The sequence below is a fragment of the Argentina anserina genome, chromosome 4 (genome assembly GCF_933775445.1).
Source record: "Argentina anserina chromosome 4, drPotAnse1.1, whole genome shotgun sequence".
Taxonomy (NCBI): domain Eukaryota; kingdom Viridiplantae; phylum Streptophyta; class Magnoliopsida; order Rosales; family Rosaceae; genus Argentina; species Argentina anserina.
The window spans coordinates 16,316,591-16,336,667 of record NC_065875.1 but is presented as its reverse complement, the minus strand read 5'-3'; the positions used below and the strand labels follow the sequence as shown (position 1 = coordinate 16,336,667).

At 35.0% G+C, this 20,077-nt stretch overlaps 2 protein-coding genes across 2 annotated transcripts; both read right to left on the bottom strand.

The window, feature by feature from the left end:
- Positions 1 to 467: 467 nt before the first annotated feature.
- LOC126792268 (phylloplanin-like) lies at positions 468 to 1,140 on the bottom strand. The gene is made up of 2 exons (XM_050518729.1): positions 942 to 1,140; positions 468 to 757 (listed from the first exon to the last, which is right to left on the bottom strand). The coding sequence occupies exons 1-2, from the start codon at positions 1,138 to 1,140 to the stop codon at positions 468 to 470; spliced, it is 489 nt and encodes a 162-aa protein (XP_050374686.1).
- Positions 1,141 to 14,585: 13,445 nt separating this feature from the next.
- Positions 14,586 to 19,332, bottom strand: LOC126790226 (eukaryotic translation initiation factor 2 subunit gamma-like). Its single transcript, XM_050516386.1, has 9 exons — positions 19,223 to 19,332; positions 18,621 to 18,776; positions 18,467 to 18,528; positions 17,405 to 17,517; positions 17,229 to 17,331; positions 16,551 to 16,778; positions 16,239 to 16,457; positions 15,584 to 15,844; positions 14,586 to 15,202 (listed from the first exon to the last, which is right to left on the bottom strand). Exons 2-9 carry the CDS (start codon positions 18,724 to 18,726, stop codon positions 14,900 to 14,902), a joined length of 1,395 nt encoding a protein of 464 aa, XP_050372343.1. The 5' UTR covers positions 18,727 to 18,776; positions 19,223 to 19,332; the 3' UTR covers positions 14,586 to 14,899.
- Between the last annotated feature and the right edge of the window lie 745 nt (positions 19,333 to 20,077).

Sequence of the window (20,077 nt, the reverse complement as noted above, 5' to 3'; positions counted from 1 at the left end):
TATGAAGTTTGATGAAGTGGCTAGTCATAACTTGCATAATTCTAATAACATTTGAGACATAATTTTTGCCACATAATTCGGTTTTGAGGACCATATCGCCAAATAGTCATTAAACCCGGTTATTAAATGCATAGATAGTTTACTTTGCAGTGACCATTGAGCATATATGCCTGTGCCAATTAATGTCACTAGTCGTCGCTAGTTCCTATTGATCCGTATTGCTGCAAAGGAATGAACAGAAAAGAAAAGAAGCCAATGGAGCAAGATATATGTCATTATGTCCTTTATATTTTTGATTAACATACATGGTCTTTATTCATTACAACTAGGACAGTTATACTTAAGAGCGTAGATTAATATCGATCAGCTGGTTGTTACCGGTACATATCTTTAACTGATCTTTATTTATTTAACTATAAAGTACGTAGATATAGGCCATTTCGCATACTTTAACTATATAATTAAGTTTAAGGGGTGGCTGTGAATCCAGTTGGAGTGACAAAGTTGATGCGGAAAAATGGTGGCAGAGTTATAGATCCTGCTGTTTGTAAGTTCGACGTGAGAGTTCCGTTTGAAGACAGAGTAGTGTTGCACCTCGCAAGAGGGGTGGTAACCACTACACGACATCCGGCTACTATTTGAGCGGTTGAATAGGTCACACCGTTCACAGTGATTGTAAACTGTCCGGCGGTGTTGGTAATCGCATTTGCAATCGTAAGACCTGTGCCTGTTCCGCAACGTAGCTGGACAAGAGCAACTGCATATATGCATGTACAAGAGATCAACTCTACAATTTATCTTACTAGATATGCATGCATATTTCTAGCCTGATGATCAACATGAAAAAATTGTCAACCACACATCATGATCGCCAGGTAATCAAGCAACACAGTCAATATATCATTTATATTGTTGCGCTGATTGGTAATTAACTATCTTACATGGGAATGGTGGGCTTGTAATGACGCCTCCAGAGCCAACAGTGACAGTACCATTGGGAGTGCAGAAGACCACGCCTGTGATTTGGGTTGTAGTAAATAAATCGGGGATACCTCCACCAAAAATAAAAGTTCCTTGGGCAACCGCCACGGTAGCAACCAATATGCACACAAACAACATTGTTTTGTTGGAGGGCGCCATTATTGATTACGCAAGTACTTATGCTGATATGGTGGTATATATTGCTAGATCATATATATTGCAAAAAACTAATGTCTGGATGATTAGTTGTGTGTGAAGTAACCAATTTATAGGAAAGTCTGCCATGCAAGCTCCCCAGAGGTTATGTACTTTGCTGCCAAATTTTCTAGTTCAAATTGACAGAAAGTCATTAACGTAAATGTTGCTCTTAGACCGGTCACATTGCTCCTCACCTAGATATAATGGAAAGTTTCTAAATTTACGTACTCTAATATTCCCAATGAAGTGTCATTCATTCATTGATTGAGTAGCATCTAAATACTATATATATGGAAATCATCGTGGCTTCTATATATTGAATTTGATTAATGTGGATTCATATATAGTTGAATGGTAAGACAGGATTTAGATTAGTAATTCGATCTTATTGTTGCTAATTAATCTCAACTTGATATTGATAATTAATAGATTTGGCGGTACATCTTCTAATATTGCCTAACTCTATCCTATAAATAGTCAAAATTTCTTATATTTCTTATATTGCCTAATATCATAATTTTCTTTCAGAAAAAAAAATTATGTCATAATTTTCTTAGAGTTTGGCTGATTATCACCCTACAAAATGATCAGTTCATCCAACACAATTCGATTTTTAGTTTGTTGTACACTTGAATCCATTGTCCAACCGGATATGTGAGGTTTTAGATCAATTAAAGCTTTGTAACAAACCGCTATGAGTTCTTTGTACTTGAAGAAGTGTGAAAATTGCTGATTTCTTGATGAAGAGAGAAGTAGAGAGCATAATATTTGATGATTGCCTCAAATCTTCAGTGGAGTGGTCATCAATTTGGTGGGAATGTTTTGTTGTTGTCTTTTGGATCTAAGGCTGTTTTCATTTTACTTTTGTGAGAATGGATCTGTGGCTTCGTCTTACATAAAGCAGGGAGTTAATTTTAAGAGGCATAAATGTCGATTTGCATCTTAAACTTGGCTGAAATTGTCAATTTGCACCATAAACTTGCATTTGACTCAATTTACCTCCTAAACTTGGTAAAAATTGCCGATTTGCACCACATCCGTTAAATTTAACTGTTTTTATCCAATTTTGCGTAACATGTCATGCACATGAGGGGTAATGTTGTCATTTTCTATTTATATTTTTCTTAAAAACAAATAAAAATATTCTTTAAAATGAGGATTATTTTGTTAATCAAATTATTTATTTACATCTTTTTTTCTACCTACTTAACCCTACTTTGAATTATATATTCAATATACCCACCAATTCAAATATAGTGTGTTGTGTATAAATATATTTTTATATGTACACATTGTTGGAGGATGAACAAAACGAGAATAATAACGACGTAATAGAACAGAACGTAACCGTTTATTGATTGATAATGAGGCCAATATATAGGCATTACATAACCACAATCATGTAGAATTCGGAGTCCTAATATATTACAGAGATGCGAATCTATCTCTAACAGGAAACCTAATAAGGCTAAGACACACAATGGTAGAATAGTAATTCTCTCGGAACACACATTTATTTTTAATTTTCAATGTATTTATTTATTTCTATTTTTTCTAATATCTTTTAACATACCATATCACATAAAATAATAAATATATAAATCAATAACATGTTTCGAAAAAACAAACATTGTAGCAAGTGTTCCTCTTAAGTAATTTTATTAATTTATTTCATTATTCAATATGAATAAATATATAATGACAATATTACCCCTTAAATGCATGATATGTGACGCAAAATTGGATAGAAACAGTTAAATTTAACGGATGGGGTGCAAATCGGCAATTTTTACCAAGTTTAGGAGGTAAATTGACTCAAATACAAGTTCGGGATATAAATCGGCAATTTTTACCAAATTTAGGAGGTAAATTGATTCAAATGCAAGTTCGGGGTGCAAATTGATAATTTCAGCCAAGTTTTGAGTGCAAATCAACATTTATGTCATTCTAAGATGATTTGAGAATTTTCTAAGAATAGAGACCCAAAAGGAAACAAAAAGGCAAAAAAAAAAATTATAATATTCAAGGAAACAATTTGATTTCAACACTTTGTGCGTTGGTACTAGTGGGAACTGGGAACAATGCCACACACGCACTCCAATCTGGTTGATACCAAGTTTGTTGTTATCAGTTACGCAAATAAATGAGCTAGTATAGCACATTGGGAAAAAATAAAAACCAAAGAGAACTTCTCTTTGTTGGTTAAGTTATTTTTTTTTCATGGCTGATAATTATACTTTTAGATCTTGATCTTTCTCTCGTATACAACTTATTAATCTTCCGGTAGCGACAAGCTTCGGCCATGCCAAGTTGCCAACTCCTCTGTGATCCCAGACCCGTCAAGCGGCTCAAGCCTGTTCTTCTCGATTTCTCTGCTTCTCGTACTATATACATAGCACTTTACGACCCCATTCTCAGAAAATGATAATTTTCAGACTAGCTAGGGTTCCTGTGATTTAGCAAGGGATTTGAGTTTCTATTATACGTACGTACATCGGTACATGTACCTACAATGTCCGCTAATCTGGAAGAAATGATGATCGGAGAAACTATTTACACCAAAAATTGATTGATTGCCAGAAAGAATGCATGCCCTGGCCGGCTGCTAATTAAGAAGGTTGATCAGTTCCGAGGTTCTATTCTGCTGCTTGTCAAATAACTCAAATGCATGGAGGCGTCTCTTAAGAATAAGGAATTACCGGTACCTTTGAAGAAGACAAATATTATGACATGGCGAATGCTAAAGAGTTGGTTTAATTTTATTAAGGTGGTAACGCACAGCCGCACATAGTTTTCGACTTCTTGCAGTTTGGCATTAGTTGATGAGTACATCTAATTTAATTCTTCCTAGCTCGGTGAATGAGGGAAACGCTCGCATCAAGATACTTTGGTTTTTGGATGAAGATCAAGATACTCTGTTTAGTATAGTTGCTTAAACACAATGAAGCTCGAATCAATAAAGTAGGTACGCAAACAAATGATATCGTCGTGATTAATTCTTAAAACATAATCACTTCTAGCATTCATGCCCGATGTCTACATACTGTACGTGTTTTCCATTCATGATTTGTTCCATTTCTAAATCAAAGTCACTTCTAGCTAGCATTCATGCATGATATCTAGATTGGAAAATTGAAAATGAAAACATGCAAATATATACGTTTGAAGCACACATCCGATAATGATCTATGTCACATAGCAAAGGAAGATTGAATAATTATGAGGAGGCAGTTGAATAATTATGAGAAGGCACCATGTGTGGCATCTCTTACCCAGGCCATCTCTGTAGAAAACGAGAATGGTAGATGTCTTGCCCATCTAGCTTGTGAACTTGCCTATTCATGGATTAGCTGATCCATTACGGCTAGCGAGCTGCTGCAGGCTAAAAACTACGGCCTAATTTTGGCACAGTTATGTTGTGAGCATAATTATTTTTAAAGCTACTGTAAGCATAATTATTTTTGAAACTATTATTAGAAGAATATGGTAAACACTTTTTATAATTATTTTTTTAAAGTATTTATTAGGGTTTGGATCAATATTATATTCTTACACTAACTGGAAGTCATCATTAACATCATCATCATCCCAATCATCCTCCTACAGTCCCACTGTTGTGTCACTTCCTTACCTTCCTCTCTCTTCTCCCATTCTTCATTGATTTCAAACTCCATGAACTCATTATCGTCCTCAATTAGGTCAATCTTCGCAACCTCAGTCACTACCTTGGACTCTGTCGCCGCCATGAGGAGGAAACCGGAAAATAAATCGGAAGCGGCGGTGGTGATCGTCTAGATTCTAGAGTTTTCTGGTTCAGACGGAGCAAAATTATTAATGTTGGGAGTTCTCTACAAATCTAGGAATATTTTATAATATAAAGTCATCTCTTGTGATATCTATTTAACCAATAATCCAATCAGTAATATATCTGCAGTCTGCACCATGAGCACACTTTATCCAATCACCCAGAAACCATGGAATTTCGATGAATGATATTCTCCTTTTTCAACAACAACCTCAAAACCGTAATGTTGATAATCAATTATTTCACTTATGGGTAAACACTGCGTGAAAGCATGAAAAATCAAGAGCTTTCCTTCACCATATTTGACAGATCAAATTGATGAATTTGACTCAAATTGAGGGATTCGACATCCTTCCTTTGATTATAATCATGCCCGATTAATCTTTCTCATTTATTATAAGAAACATATCAAATTGAAGACTTCAAAGCATGCATATCCAACTTAATCAAGGGTTGTACCTCATACCCAGGAACAAAATATGGTTTTTCCATGTTGATCATAGAGGATGCAGTAAGGTTTTAGAAGAGTTGCTGGGTTAGAACGGGGACAAACTATGACTTGCAAGAAATTCATTTAAGGTTCCATGTTTTGGCAGAGGGTTCCCACAAAAGCAATTTCAAAAGCACCTGCTACCCTGTTTCTTCAAAACATGTTGTAAGGAGAATCGCTTCCACTAAAAGCAGTTTTTTAGGTCTCACCAAACACCCGCATTTATCATGATTTTGGACCAAAAGCAGGTTCCAAAAGCACTCCCAAATTCGGCCTACGTGTTGTGGTTCAATAGTCTTGTAAGTTGTAACTATTGCCATGACATGGTTTTCCCACCAGCTGATGCACATAATGTATCAATCAGTACGTGTTTGGTTAGTTAAAAATTAGATTGATCGCCTGCGCACGTACTTGTGTCCATACCAATAATAATTATGAGACTAATAATTTTAACATGTTCATTTGTTTGATATAATTAATTTAATAAATGAATTTTGTTTCAATTCATAATTTACAGAATTGATCTTTATTGAACTTTTAAGCGTTTAAAATTTTTAGAATTACACTATCATAAGGGAAAAAATGAGAGAGGGTATAGATGTGTGCAAGGTTGAAAATGATATTTTAATGAGACTTTTTTTTATAAGGGGTTGTGTATGAAGTTATTTTTTTCCAATGATAAAAATTTGGAATAATTGCGTTGGGTTTTATTTTACAAGAAATCGTTCTATTTTTTTTTACCTCAAAAATCTTACCTTTCTTATTTGGGCATAAGCATAAGGGACTTTGAGTTGGATCCACCGCAGGTAATGAATATGCATACATGTGCACCAACGTCACCCGAACAATATCATTTTATTGTTGCATCAACGAAATGAACAGAAAAGGAAAGAAAGGCATCCAAGGTAAACATCGAAGGGGATTACATTTACTCATTGAAAAATTATTATATATAACCGTATATAGTTTACGTGGCATACTTTTTTAATGTTATTAGTCCATTTTTTATTGTGTTTATTTTTGATTGGTTACACATATTTAAATAATCTTTTACTCTTTCACCGCGTACATGTTTACCACACCATGAAGTAATATGATTGGCTATATACATCAGATGACAGTATCACGTGGTGTTCCGGGTATACATAATAATTACTCATTACTAGTGCTAGAATTCCAATGAGGTACAATTAAACATGGAAGACAAGTATGAAGAGCAGTACGTAATATAAACATACCATAATCATATATAAGAAGTAGCTAACACATATAGGTCATAATATTGACTTGAACGATATAAATCCAATAGTGGAGATTGAAAATCCGATTGGCCTGAGAATGATGACATAAATGAGGCTGAAGGTATTTCTCATGCCTTGGTAAAAAAAGTATTTCTCATAAGTTGGGGCTGATTGAGTTTGTTGATTCCCATGCACATGTTGCGCATGCTTTGTTAGACGATATGACCAGTGTTGTTAGATGTAGGCGCACAAGAGCCTGCTTTAATATTTAGTCTGTTTTTTTTCTAGGCCTTTTAGGTCCCCTTTGTAGCCAAAAAAAAATCTGATTGGCCTGAGAATGATGACACAAATAAGGCTGAAGGTGTCGATTTTAATTTAAGTTAAGTTCGATGTGAGAATTTCGATTGAAGGCAGAGTAGCGTTGCACTTAGCAAGTGGTGTGGTAACCACAAGATTGTCGTTCGGATAATGTTCGAGTGAGCGGAAATGTAAAAAAGTTCCATACAATTGAAAACTATCCAGTGGAGTTGGTAATCCAGTCAAAACCACATCACCATTGCCTGGTCCGCAACGCAGTTGGACCGTAACATCTACAAGAGATCACCATATTTGACAATCTAATCAACAATCTACATAATATATGTATATATATATATATACGCTTGTGTATTTAGACTAATGTTTAACATGCATGAATAATCAACGAATTTTGATCACTCATCAAGTCTATCAGGCGAATAGAACTCCATTGGTTACTATGATGCACTAATTGGAGATTAATTAACTAACTTACTTGAGAATGAGGGCTAACAATGACGCCATTATAATCAACAGTGGCATTTACATTGATAGTGCAAAACAAGGTGCCTTGGATGGAGGGTGAACCAAGATTGCTAATGATATCTCTTATTTGGGTTGCAGTTGGAACAACTATTGCCGCTGCAGCAACCAGCAGACACACAAACAACATTGTTTTCTTGGAAGACACCATTGATCAAGAATGCAAGTACAATTTTTTTGCTGAGATATTATTTCGCAAGATTAGATTGCAAGTTAACTGATGTCTTGATAATTTTGTTGTGTGCGGAGCACTGTTTTAAAAAAGCGGCCGTCTAGGCGGTTAAAAAATCGTTACTTAAAAAAACCTTAAAAACTTGAGATTTAATATTGTATTTGTTTTATAATTTATCTTTTGTTATAATATTTTTGTATAGACTTTGCACTTAAGTTATTGTGAATTTAGACTATTTTCAAAATTAATATTAAGTATTATTATATATTATTAATCATAAAATTAATTTAAATACATGTATAAAAATAAATAAATATTTAATAATTTAAAACCGCTTATGCATCTAAGGGTAGATGTCTGTCTGCACACCGCCTAACACTTTTTCGAACCTTAGCGCGTAATAACCAATTTATAGGGATCCCTTACCTACAAAGCACTTCCTTTACTGCCAAATTTTGTAATTAAAATGGACAGACCTAACATGACTAGTTGCTCTTGCATTTTAATACCACTAGTCATAAATACTCTACATATATACTGATCAAATTGCTAACTAGATATTGTTGGAATCTATGCAGCAAACACAAACACAGAAACTATAAACCGGCAAAATCAGAACAGCCAGGAGAAATATAAAACAACAAAGAACACTAGCAATTTTAATATGGAAACCCTTCAATTTGAAGGTAAAACCACGGGATGATCTCCGAAAAACTTCTACTATAAAATGGGATTACAGTCTCCAATCTCTATATCTCTAGAGGAATAACACTTATTCTTGGCTAACACAAGAAATAGGCTGACCAAGAAGGATTAGTTTTCTCTGTTTCTCTCCTTACACACAGCTCACACAAATGAGAGAGAGCAAGATATATTTTCTTCTTTCTCTCTAGCTCCTTCTACAAAGTACGAAGGGATCACCAAAGACCAAGAAACAATATTTTTTATTGTTTCTAATACCAGCTGCACTTTCTTTTATCAAGACTTAAAAACGTCTTTTTGTTTTCTCCAAAAAACATAAAGTCCAACTCAGTTTATACCACCTATTAATTAGATGTCTAGCATGAGGAGGAAATTTTTTACTTTCATCTGAAATTTTGCAAAAAAAAAAAGTGGCATTCATTCATTGATCTATGGCTTGTTGATTAAACTTTGTATGGGTTATTCTTATCATTAACTCGAATTCAAGATTCCCAATTTCATCATTAAGAAGGAAAAAACTTTGGGATGATTAAATCAAGAAATTCATCATCTACATCCCCGTATCGCCGGTATGGGTTGTTCCTTGTGGTTTTCATCACCAACTTGAATTCGATCATTCATCAATTATCTCAACAAAAAGAAATATTCAAGCTTTAACTCATGAATTGCCTCTGTTTTCAGTTTTAGAACAACACAATTGCAGACTACTAAGCTTCTCTCTTTTCTTCCCACTTCCTTTTAACTTGAGTTTGGATTGGCTTGATATTAACTGTCCATTCCCAGAGAGATCAACCAAAATAAAAAGAAGATAATAAGGATTGTAATCCACATAAGAACCCATTGGACTCAATGTGTACAATGTTGGTAAGAATTGTAGTAGTAAAAATTTTAAGAATAGTACATCAACTTTTCTCAACTAATAATTTAGGTTTCTCAACTTTCAAAATTAACACATTCGTACATGAAGTATCATTCGATATCATTTACGTACATGACTCTAACTCCTCAATTAAGTCCTCCGCTAAATCTCATAATTTCATGGGTAAGTTGGTCCGTCAAACTTTTACAGCCTTCCTCCTCCTTATCTTAATTCCCTCCAAAACCACAATCAGCCACCCACGTTATTTTCCCATCAGAAAATTATATGCAGTGCGCAGTTCTTTAGCAATATATACTCACCCTTTAGAACTCCAATTTTGCAATGAATCTTACAAAGAAGAAACATTAATATGATAATTCTACAAGAAACCCACAATTCATCTTGCATACAACATACTGTATTGAGACAAACCCACAAAAAAGGAAGGAGAAAAAAAATTAAAGCACATTTTTCATTCCTGGATATGGTTGTGGACTTACGGATCTCCAATTCTCCATCAAGTCGAAAATAACTCTAGTAGTTCGCTATATATATATAAATATATATATATATAGTCTCTATCTAGAGTGAAGCTTCACTTTAAAATTTCAGATTGAAATTCCAATTTTGGCACACTTTTCGATCAAATTTTTTTCAGCATAAGCGATTCAATATTTAGGTATGCTATTCAAGATCATCTTTACAAAATTTTATCTAATTCGGACATCGTTAAGGTATTGAAATTAGATTAAATCAATGAATGAATTAAAACTGTTCAACGTGAACCGTTCGTGTAAATCTCAATTTTGAAAGCTCAAATCATTGTCAAATTGGATGAAACTTTATAAAGATGATCTTGAATAGCATATTTAAATATTAAATCGCTTATGTTGAAAAAATTTGACCGAAAAGTGTGCCAAAATTGGAACTTCACTCTGGATAAGGACTGTATATATATATATTGTTTCAAGAAGGCATGTTTTGAAAATTAAATCTTTTACACAAATTTGTTTTCTTTTCTTCTTTAAGGGGGTGTATTGTATATAGATTCGTGTTGACTTATTTCAATTAACAGACTTTTCGAAAAAAAAACTACAAACTCTTTAAAAAATACACAGACTTTCATAGAATTGTTAAAATCACCGATTTCAACCATAGACTTTTGACTGATTTCTACATACTTTTGGCTGATTTCTACAAACTTTTATTGATTCATGAAATCCACATAATTTATATTGATCGACTTCTATAGATTTCTCAGTATTCATAATGTATGTGCATACCATGTCTCTCAACTACAAGCCCACGGGCCACGGCCACGGTTCCGTGATAATTTGCTTCACTACCGACTGCGCCTTAAGCATCTAGGTTGGACTTATGGGTTCTCTAATGTCTTGTGGATGCTATTGGATGAGGATTTAGTGCATGCTAAGAAAATTTTTCTACGAAATAATTTTTTGTTCTAAGCAAATTTATTGGTTGTATAATTTGTATCTATTACAAAGAAATTAGAAAATCTCACTTATTTATAAGAAAATAAAATAAACCCTTCAAATTTAATATATCAACCAATAGGTACCAAAGAAATGGAAGTAAATAAATTGTTCCAGAAGTTTTAAGCTAAAGAAGTCGGTATTCATGAAACATTGATATGATTATTATTCTCATTTCTTCTTACGTATTTCTTTCAACGTCATTGTTTTTATTGTTAGTATTGGGCATGTGTCCACATATGAGAATAGAATTTTAATAAGTATAAAGATACAAGGTATGATTATTATTCTCATTTCTTCTTACGTATTTCTTTCAACGTCATTGTTTTTATTGTTAGTATTGGGCATGTGTCCACATATGAGAATATAATTTTAATAAGTATAAAGATACAAGGTAATAACATAACATAAAGAAAAAGAAAAAGAAACTAATCATGAGATCATAGGTTAAATAAACATGTTGGGTTGTACGAAAAAGAATTAGAAAAGAAAAGACAAAAAGAAAATAAAGAAAAATGGTGGAGAAAACAAAATACAATGAGAAAATCAAAGGAAAATTTCATGAAAATCTTTGGTCTAGAGGCACAACAATTTTTGGATTGTGGTGTGTATAATTAAAACTATAAAGTTCATGAGTTTATAATTCCATAAGTATGAATGATATTTTGAATACCCACAGACTTCTATTCATTTTTAAAGTCTTGATTGAATACCCTTAGACTTTCATGGATTGAATTCCATAATAACTTTTTAAAATCTTAATTGAATACACCTAGACTTATATGGATAATTTAAAATTTATATTAAATATACCTAGATTTCTGAATTCCATAGATTTTTTTAAAAACTCAGACTAAATCCATATAAAATACACTCCCCTAAGTTTGTTCTCTCCAATTTTTACTTTATACATGGTCGAAGCTCACGAGAAGATTCATGTTCAAAAGCGAAGAGAAGAGAAAGGCGTTTGACTACCGGGTAGAGTTCACTTATATAAATATCTTGATAAGGATAATTATTATTCAAAATACTAATTTACCCGCCTTCGTTTAATCCTGTGAAGGAGGAGTTAACGTCATGTACACATTTGATATCGGAATTGATACTTTAGGTACTAATGTCTTATTTGATAAAGTTGACACATTTTAATTATCAATGGAAGAAACTTGATGTACCATTCTTAAGCCACATTTCATGAATACACAACCGAAATGCGGCGCCCATGCATTTTACTGACTCTTTATTAGTGATTTAGTAACCAATATCACATCACATATACGTCCATCCAAACGGGCTTTGCTTTTCCTTCGTTGCTGTCAAAGAGAAGTATATATAAGTTTGATAATCTAGCTCAGTAGTTTGAGAAAGTGGTTGATCATAACCTAGATGTTTTTAGCAACAAATGAGAAAAAGCTTGTCTTTCAATCGGCTTTCGAGGTACAATCGGCAAATGGCTCATTACGGCTGTATATATCATATACCTCTCGGGTGTTTGTTAGACTCTTTGTCTTCAACCAGGAAAACGTAAGATATTTTTGTGTCAATTATGGATATGTTTATTTTGCAATGATCAACCATCGAGCATATGCATGGCCTTGAGCATGCATGGTTAATGGTTAACATATTTTAAAAAAGATCTGATGTAACCTTTATTCATTACAAACTTCTAGTACAAAAAATCCAGTCATTACAGCTGTACTTGGAAGGCAAATACTAACAGTAATATCAACTGGTTGTTACAAATACGTAGTACGTATCTTTATTTCTTAATCGACCTTTATTCATATAAGTAAGAAGTATGCAGATATTGGCCCGCTGTAATGCCATATCGTTGTCTTGAAATTTAGAATTTAGAGTCGTTTAAAGTTAACTGCCTTGTAGGTGGTGACGTTTTTAGGGCCAACAACAGCGGTTGAGTTCAATGTTAACTTTGAAGCTACAGTACCGGTGGCAGGTAGAGTGGAGTTGCACTTCTTAAATGGCGTGGCAACCACAACACGACATCCGGATAATACTTGAGCGACTGTATAGGGCAATTTTTTCTCAAGGATTCTAAACTGTCCCGTAGAGTTGGTTTTCGCAGTTTCATATAATTTACCGATGCCTGATCTACAACGTAGTTGGATGCTAGCATCTACATATGAATACACAAGAGATCAGCATAACAATTTATTTTACAATATGTACTTAAGCATGATCGATGATCAAGGTTCTAAAAAGGGCCACCTAGGGCCGCCGCGATTTTGTGCTAAACGGCGGTGTTAGGTGGCCGGCCGATTTTTGCCCGCCTAGGCGGCTGGGCGGCTAGGTTTTTTATTTTTTAAGTTCTGAATTTTGAGTTTGATTCGGATACATAAGAAGTACTTGAAGGATATGGAGAAGAAGAATTTGATGAGCTCCGAGAAATAGGCTTGTAAGAATGCATTCCCGTTGTTTGAATTGTTATTTTTTTATTTTCCAAATGATTGGTGAATTGTGTTTCTTATTATTGATTTTCCTAAATTCATTGTTGTTGAATTGTATTTCTTTTTTTCCTAAGAGATTAAGATCATTAGATCAATATTGTTGAACATTTCTAAGGATTAAGGATTAAGAACATATGTATTTTCAGTATTCTAGACATTATTCTTTTTACATTAATTTCATGCATTATATTCTTATTTTAATTGTATTTATATAATTATTTGTTATTAAAAATTTAAAATATATACAAAAATACAAATCTGATTAATCTCCGATTAATCCTCTGGGCGTTGGTTTTCAACTGTCCGTCCGATTAACGCCTAGCGTTTTTTATAACCTTGTCGATGATCATCAGGCGAGAAACTCGGTCAATTGATTGTTTATGTTGTTGCTCTATTATATGCATGCATGGGTGTTTAGGTATCTTACTTGGGAATGGTGGGCTTGGAGCAGTGTCATTTCCATTGAGAGTGCAAAAGAGCTTTCATGTGATTATGCTTATACTCTTATGAGCATTGCCTTGGGCAACATGAACAACCACCGCCACTGCAGCAACCAACAGGCACACAAACAACTTTGTTTTCTTGGTGGGCGCCATTGATCGAGAATGCACGAACGAACTTAAGCTATAATATTATTCTTGCAAGATTAGATTGCAAGATAACTAATAGCTTAATGATTTGCTTTGTGCAAAGTACTCAATTTATAGGCAAGCCTGGGCTGCAAGTTCCAGAAGGTCAAGTATGTTGTTGCCAGATTTTCTTGTTGTAATTGACAGAAACATAATGACTGCTAGTTGCTCTTAAATTTCAGTACCACTAGTTTGGGAGACTACTTTCGCTACACCCTTTCCCCAAAAAAGTGTCATTCATTTATTGATCTAGGAGTTTCATTAACGCCAGTTTTAGGTATGAAAAAAGAAAAGGTATAAGCGTTTGAAACTTTGAATATATACTATATATGCATGGAATCATCGAGGTTTCAAAAAATGAAGGCTATATCGATCTATATATTGAAAGTTCATAGTTGAATAGTCAAAAACGATATTAGATTAGTGGTTTGATCTTCCGGTCAACCACTAAAAATAAATCTCAACTTGTTTCTGATAATAATTCATTAGTTAGGCGGAATGAAGTGATGTCGCCTAAGAGTTGTTCAGTAGTTGGTTGAATTTGAATTTGGGCAGAGATAGAAGTTATGCTACAAACTACAAAGTGAAAACGATAAACAAACACAAGGAGGTCGAATGAGCACATAACCGCCCTGCGAGTCCTGAAATCAAGGCAATATAGAGAGCCAATATATTTTTGTTCTTTAAAACAATAGAGAACCAATATAAATCAGACGTTCAATCTAATGGCTTGAGCAAATTCCATGGGAACCCAATATAGTCGGGTACAATTTAACATAAATCTGTCGCAAATCCATATGCCGGAAAGACCGAGTTTCAAAGCTCGCAGACTAAATAAGAACGTAGCAGAAAGTATTAACATACCAAACACAAAAGAAGCACCACAAAAATAATAGTGATTGAAATCATGTTTTCTCCTCCATCTGACAAAAATGGTTCCCAACATGTGTCTGCCTTCCCACATCCTAACTTTTCAGCTGTCTTGAAATTTTCTTGCTTTCAGTCTTACACGTTTGTCTTCGACTCAAATAGGGCAGGGTGGGACGTCAAGCGTTTGTCCAGCTTGGATCTGGCCCCAACCGATCAGACGCCAATGCTTCTCAACTCGTCTACTGAGCGCAATTTTCTCTCCTTTGCTTGTACACACAGGAGAAGTCAACTGAAGCTTCGCTAAATCATTCCTCACGGCAATTACCCTAGCACCAGTTGACATAGAACCAATATTTAACATGAGTATCTCGGCCTTGGCAAGCTTGGAGACCTTGCCCTGCTTTTCAGAACCCTTTGTGCGGACCCCCAGAAGCCTTCTCAAAAGGAAAAAGTTCACCTGGAAAATCACAGACGTCAGACATTTCAGCACTAAAGCATTCATAAAGTATTCCAAAGCTGTATTCACGGTCATTTCTGATTAACACTATCTTTTTTTTTTTTGGAAAACGGATTTAACACTATCTATCTATCTCGGGAGGAAACAACAAAATTAGTTAAATATTCAAACAATAGAATTCTCACTAATACCCATAAAACAGAAGATGAATATTATATCATGACAAAATAATAATCACTTCAGTACTATAAACGCTACCCATTTTCTCCTTTTTTTCTCCTTCCAAAAAATCAGATATATTAGCATTTACTTGACATATAGCATCTCCATAAGATTTATGTTCCGAAAAGCCACAAAAAGACCTGCACCTATTGCCCTTACCTCAAGTTCAACATATACTTCAGGTAGTGAGCCTACTTCACCAAGAACTTGCCCCACTAATCTATCGGCACGCGTCAAAGTGGGATCCATTGTTGTTCCAACTCCTATGAGACCACCTGGAACTGCGAATTGCAACTCGTTCTGCTCTGCATACAGTGATACTATTCTCGAATATATAGGTGTGCACTTGATGGTTCCACTCTCATCTTTCACAACAATACCAGGACGAACCTCAATAAATTGATTCACTTTCAAAACACCCTGCCAAGATCAAATTGTCAATATAAGTGTGCAACTAGTGAACTGTGATGTAAAAAAATTAAGAAAGTCAACAAGTATACAACACTAGCACACATTCACACTAGGCCACTAACCATAACTCCTAGACAAGCATATCAAGGAAGAACAGGATTCTGAAAACTACAAAAAGAATTTCTAACATGTGCCCAACCAGGGATGGAATATTTAGACATAGTCTACACTACATTCTGACAAACTCGTGTCAGAGACAACCTGAACACCCATAACTCCACCAATATAAGTAGCAAGAACAGGATTTTCAAACTGAAACACGTTATCAAACACCAAGCGCTAGACAACGAATGAACATCTTTAAACATAGAATAATTTTCAGTAAATTTAAACAGAGGCATACCCTGAGAATACTTCCACCAGCAACTCCACCGCGTATTTCATCAACCTCAAACCCAGGTTTGTTGACATCGAAAGAACGAATAACAATCATGTTTGGAGGCGAGATAAAGTTCCTTTCAGGAATTGGGATTTTTTTCACGATATACTCGCACACAACATCAATATTATATTTCAACTGAGCAGAGATTGGCACAACTGGTGCACCATCAGCTACAGTACCCTGAGAAAAAAAAAGTTTTATTTAGAATTCAGCAGGCTGGAACCATAAACCGGAAATATGCTAAACACTAAATGGTGCTTCAGGAGAGTTTACCTCGATAAACTTCTGGATTGCCTCATGTTGATTGATGGCCACATTCTCCTGAATAAGATCAACCTTATTTTGAAGGATAATGATATGCTGAAGACGCATAATTTCCACAGCAGCAAGATGCTCAGACGTTTGTGGCTGGGGACAACTTTCATTTGCAGCAATCAGAAGCAATGCGCCATCCATAATTGCAGCCCCATTAAGCATGGTAGCCATGAGAATATCATGGCCCTATTAGGAAAAAAAAAACAGAGAAACGTACAGTTAAAAAACAAGATACAAACCCAAAACCATAAATAGATAGTACGTGGCAACCACACTCAATTTTGATCGTTACCAAACCAAACAACAATATGACATTACCACCTACTAAGTTTGTCACTTTGTGAAGGCGTATAATTTGGACACAAGCTGAACTAGAAACGTTAAGATGCTGACATGCAACAAGAAAATCGTTTTGCAAACCACCATGAGAAAAAGCTAATTTTACTGCAACAGGATTCATCATGATCAATATAATATTTCAAGGAGATACCTAACAAAAACAAGATACGCTGGGAGTGACAAATTACAAATGTCTTGCATAAAAACCAACACTCCATGATTGCTTATGACACTAGAATGACCACAAATAAACTAGATACTGGTGCAGTGTATATAACATGCATCTAAAAGCCTTACCGGGCAATCTACAAATGATACATGTCGCAATAACTTCATCCTGCAGTTCTCAAATCCAGCAACATCACATAGTGGAGCATCTTCTTTTCCACTTCCATATGCTCTGATTAAAAAAAATAGAGATTAATAAAAGGAGAGCAAGTAATTCAAGAAAATTGCATAAATGGCACACATACTTGTAGCATGATGGTCGTGGGCACTTCTCATCTTCACACATGTAGATTTTTGCATTTGCATATCCGAGCTTGATAGTAATGTTACGCTCCAGCTCATTCTTGAAACGCACGGTCTGCAAATCATTAACATAGATGTTCACTTAAACAAGAATATATTGTATATCCAGGAGAAAATTATGGCATAAGTCAACACCACAATCAACGCCAAGCTTCAGTAGATAAAGTTCAACAAACAAACAATACTCTAGTCATGTTGTTGCACTTTACTTCATGTTGGATTCCCTATACTATAAGGTCACTTTGACAAATGAAATGAGAGAGATTTGAAACAATAAAGGGTAGAGGAATAGATAGAGTGTAACCCGAAGGTCAACAAACACACTTCAGTTACAAACTTACAACTTAATAATTTCCAGAGCCAATGAAACTGTGCACTTTACTTCAACAGATGAACTCCAACTTACCCTATTTTCTTACAACTTTAAATAATCGTCCTCAAATGAAAAGTTCCACAGTACAAGATATGAATGTTTTGCTGGATTCACTTTGAAAAGTAATGATAAAGGCTATGGTAATGCAGATAAATTGAAACCTGCCCAGAACAACCAAATATTATTATGAGAAAATTTGGTAAACTATCTTCAAAATATCGAGAGTGATGAGCCTATGCAGTTTGGTGTGTCAGCAACTATGACTCTCAAAGTGTAGAGAGATTACATGTAAGTGATGCAACCCTACCTCCCTAGAAGTTAGAAATCACTGATTCCAAAGAGCACGGCCATTGTACAAGGCAGACGACAGTTATCAGCTTTACAGTGAAAAAACATAATCTTGGTAGCCACGTGTATCAGTATAAGATTGCGCAACTTTTTTAGCCTACAACTATAATACACCCCTCCTTGCACATTCTTATGTGGCTATAAATATGTGAATTAATAACTTCCAAGTAGAACTGTCAAATCAAAATGTAGCACCTCATGAGTTCTGCCCTACATACAAATCCCATGCAAAAACACATGAAAAAGAAAGACAGATGCAAATGCACAAGGTCCAAAAATCTACCTGAACACCCGAAATGGCTTTCACGACAGTAGACTTCCCATGAGCCACGTGCCCAATAGTTCCTGAAAGAGTATCCAGCAAAACCCCACAACAATTTGAAGAATTAGCACACGTACAAACTACATATGGTACAAAATATATATACGAGACTTACCGATATTGATGGTTGCCTGGCGAGAGATGACCTCAGGTGAAAGCGGATGTAAAGTTGTTACATCCAGCTTACTTAGGTCTTGCTCCATAAGTCCTTTCCTCGACATCGTGAATGGATCCTCTGTGTTCGAGAATTAATCAAAACTTGCAGCTCCCACTGCAACAAGCAATTGACACATTCATTGTCAGTTCAGTAGTTATAACAACCCCAAACAGTCCTCGAACGCCGAAACCAAAACTTGTTCATCACAACACCACAACAAATTCACCACCAACACGAAAACGAGCACTAAATTACTACTTTCAATAACAGTATCTAACGGTATTATTATTTCGTGAAGACCTAGTAAAGCAGATTTAGAGTCAAAACCACAGTACCGACCAGAGATGCCAAAACCCTAAATGATACTCTTGAAGAAAATTAGGTTAAGCGTTTGCTTTTCAAGCATAATTAGAGAAACGAACTGAAGCAATACTATCGGAGATTTCTACGTGCAATAGAAATTCGAACGGCAAAGAAATCGAATCAAACAAGCTGCAAATTCTAATAAATAAATAAATAAATAAATAAACAGAGAGAGAGAGAGAGAGAGAGAGATGGACCTGGGTAAGAGTATATGGCAGGGCGATGAGGGAGAGGGAGGCGAGGAGAGTTGGAGAAGAAGAAGAAGAAGAAGAACCGGGTGCGCTAGGGATAGTGCTTTTGATCCGAGTGTGAATTCTGGTGACGGCGCTTTCGTAATTTCGCTACTTAAGTGGGCTGGATGAGGCCCAATTTAAAATTCAGGCCCTGAATGGTTTTCTCTTTGTTTTGTTCTTTGGCATTGATTCATTGAAAAGTTCATGGCAATTAAGCTAATTTGGTTTGTAAAGTTCTTGTAGAAGTAGATTGTTTAAAACATTTGTAGGTAAAGGTTGATGATTTTCCGATCCCTTTGAGGCCGTGATTTGTAAACAAACGGCTATTGTTTTGTGGACTTGTCAGGGTCGTGACTCATGACGATCATATATTAATGATATGTATCAATCATTTTCGTGGAATGCATCTAGTTAGACACTCGATGAATGTTACAGAAACAGTTGTAGTGTTACACACTCTGCAATGCAAATGGTAATTTGCATACAGAAATTTGATGAATTTCTTGACCTTTTTAGTGAAGGAAATGAGTCAAAAGACTGCTTTGGAAAAAAAATAAGACAATGCTTTGAAGAGTTGCTTTCTACAATTCTACTGGTTAAAACTCAAAACTCAAATCCCCGTTGTGTTAGCTGGAGCAGGATATTCAGGAGGTCAAAGTATCTAATGCTTATGAACAATGGAGTTGCTGAAGTAGGTTTCATTTAAGCTTGCATTTGGTGTCACGATCTTTTCTTTGGCAAGAGATAGAAGAGAAGAATATGTAGAAGAGAACAAAAGAACTTATCCCTATATACAATTCTTAGAACAAACTGGACTCC

Excerpts from the sequence above, each read along its gene's own strand:
- LOC126790226 (XM_050516386.1), bottom strand. The coding sequence starts at position 18,726 with ATGTCGAGGAAAGGACTTATGGAGCAAGACCTAAGTAAGCTGGATGTA. Across the intron at positions 17,332-17,404 it reads CCACGACCATCATGCTACAA|AGCATATGGAAGTGGAAAAG; the intron begins GTATGTGTGCCA and ends TTTTTTAATCAG. Across the intron at positions 16,458-16,550 it reads CAATCCAGAAGTTTATCGAG|GGTACTGTAGCTGATGGTGC; the intron begins GTAAACTCTCCT and ends TTTTTTTCTCAG.
- LOC126792268 (XM_050518729.1), bottom strand. The coding sequence starts at position 1,140 with ATGGCGCCCTCCAACAAAACAATGTTGTTTGTGTGCATATTGGTTGCT. Across the intron at positions 758-941 it reads TACAAGCCCACCATTCCCAT|TTGCTCTTGTCCAGCTACGT; the intron begins GTAAGATAGTTA and ends GCATATATGCAG.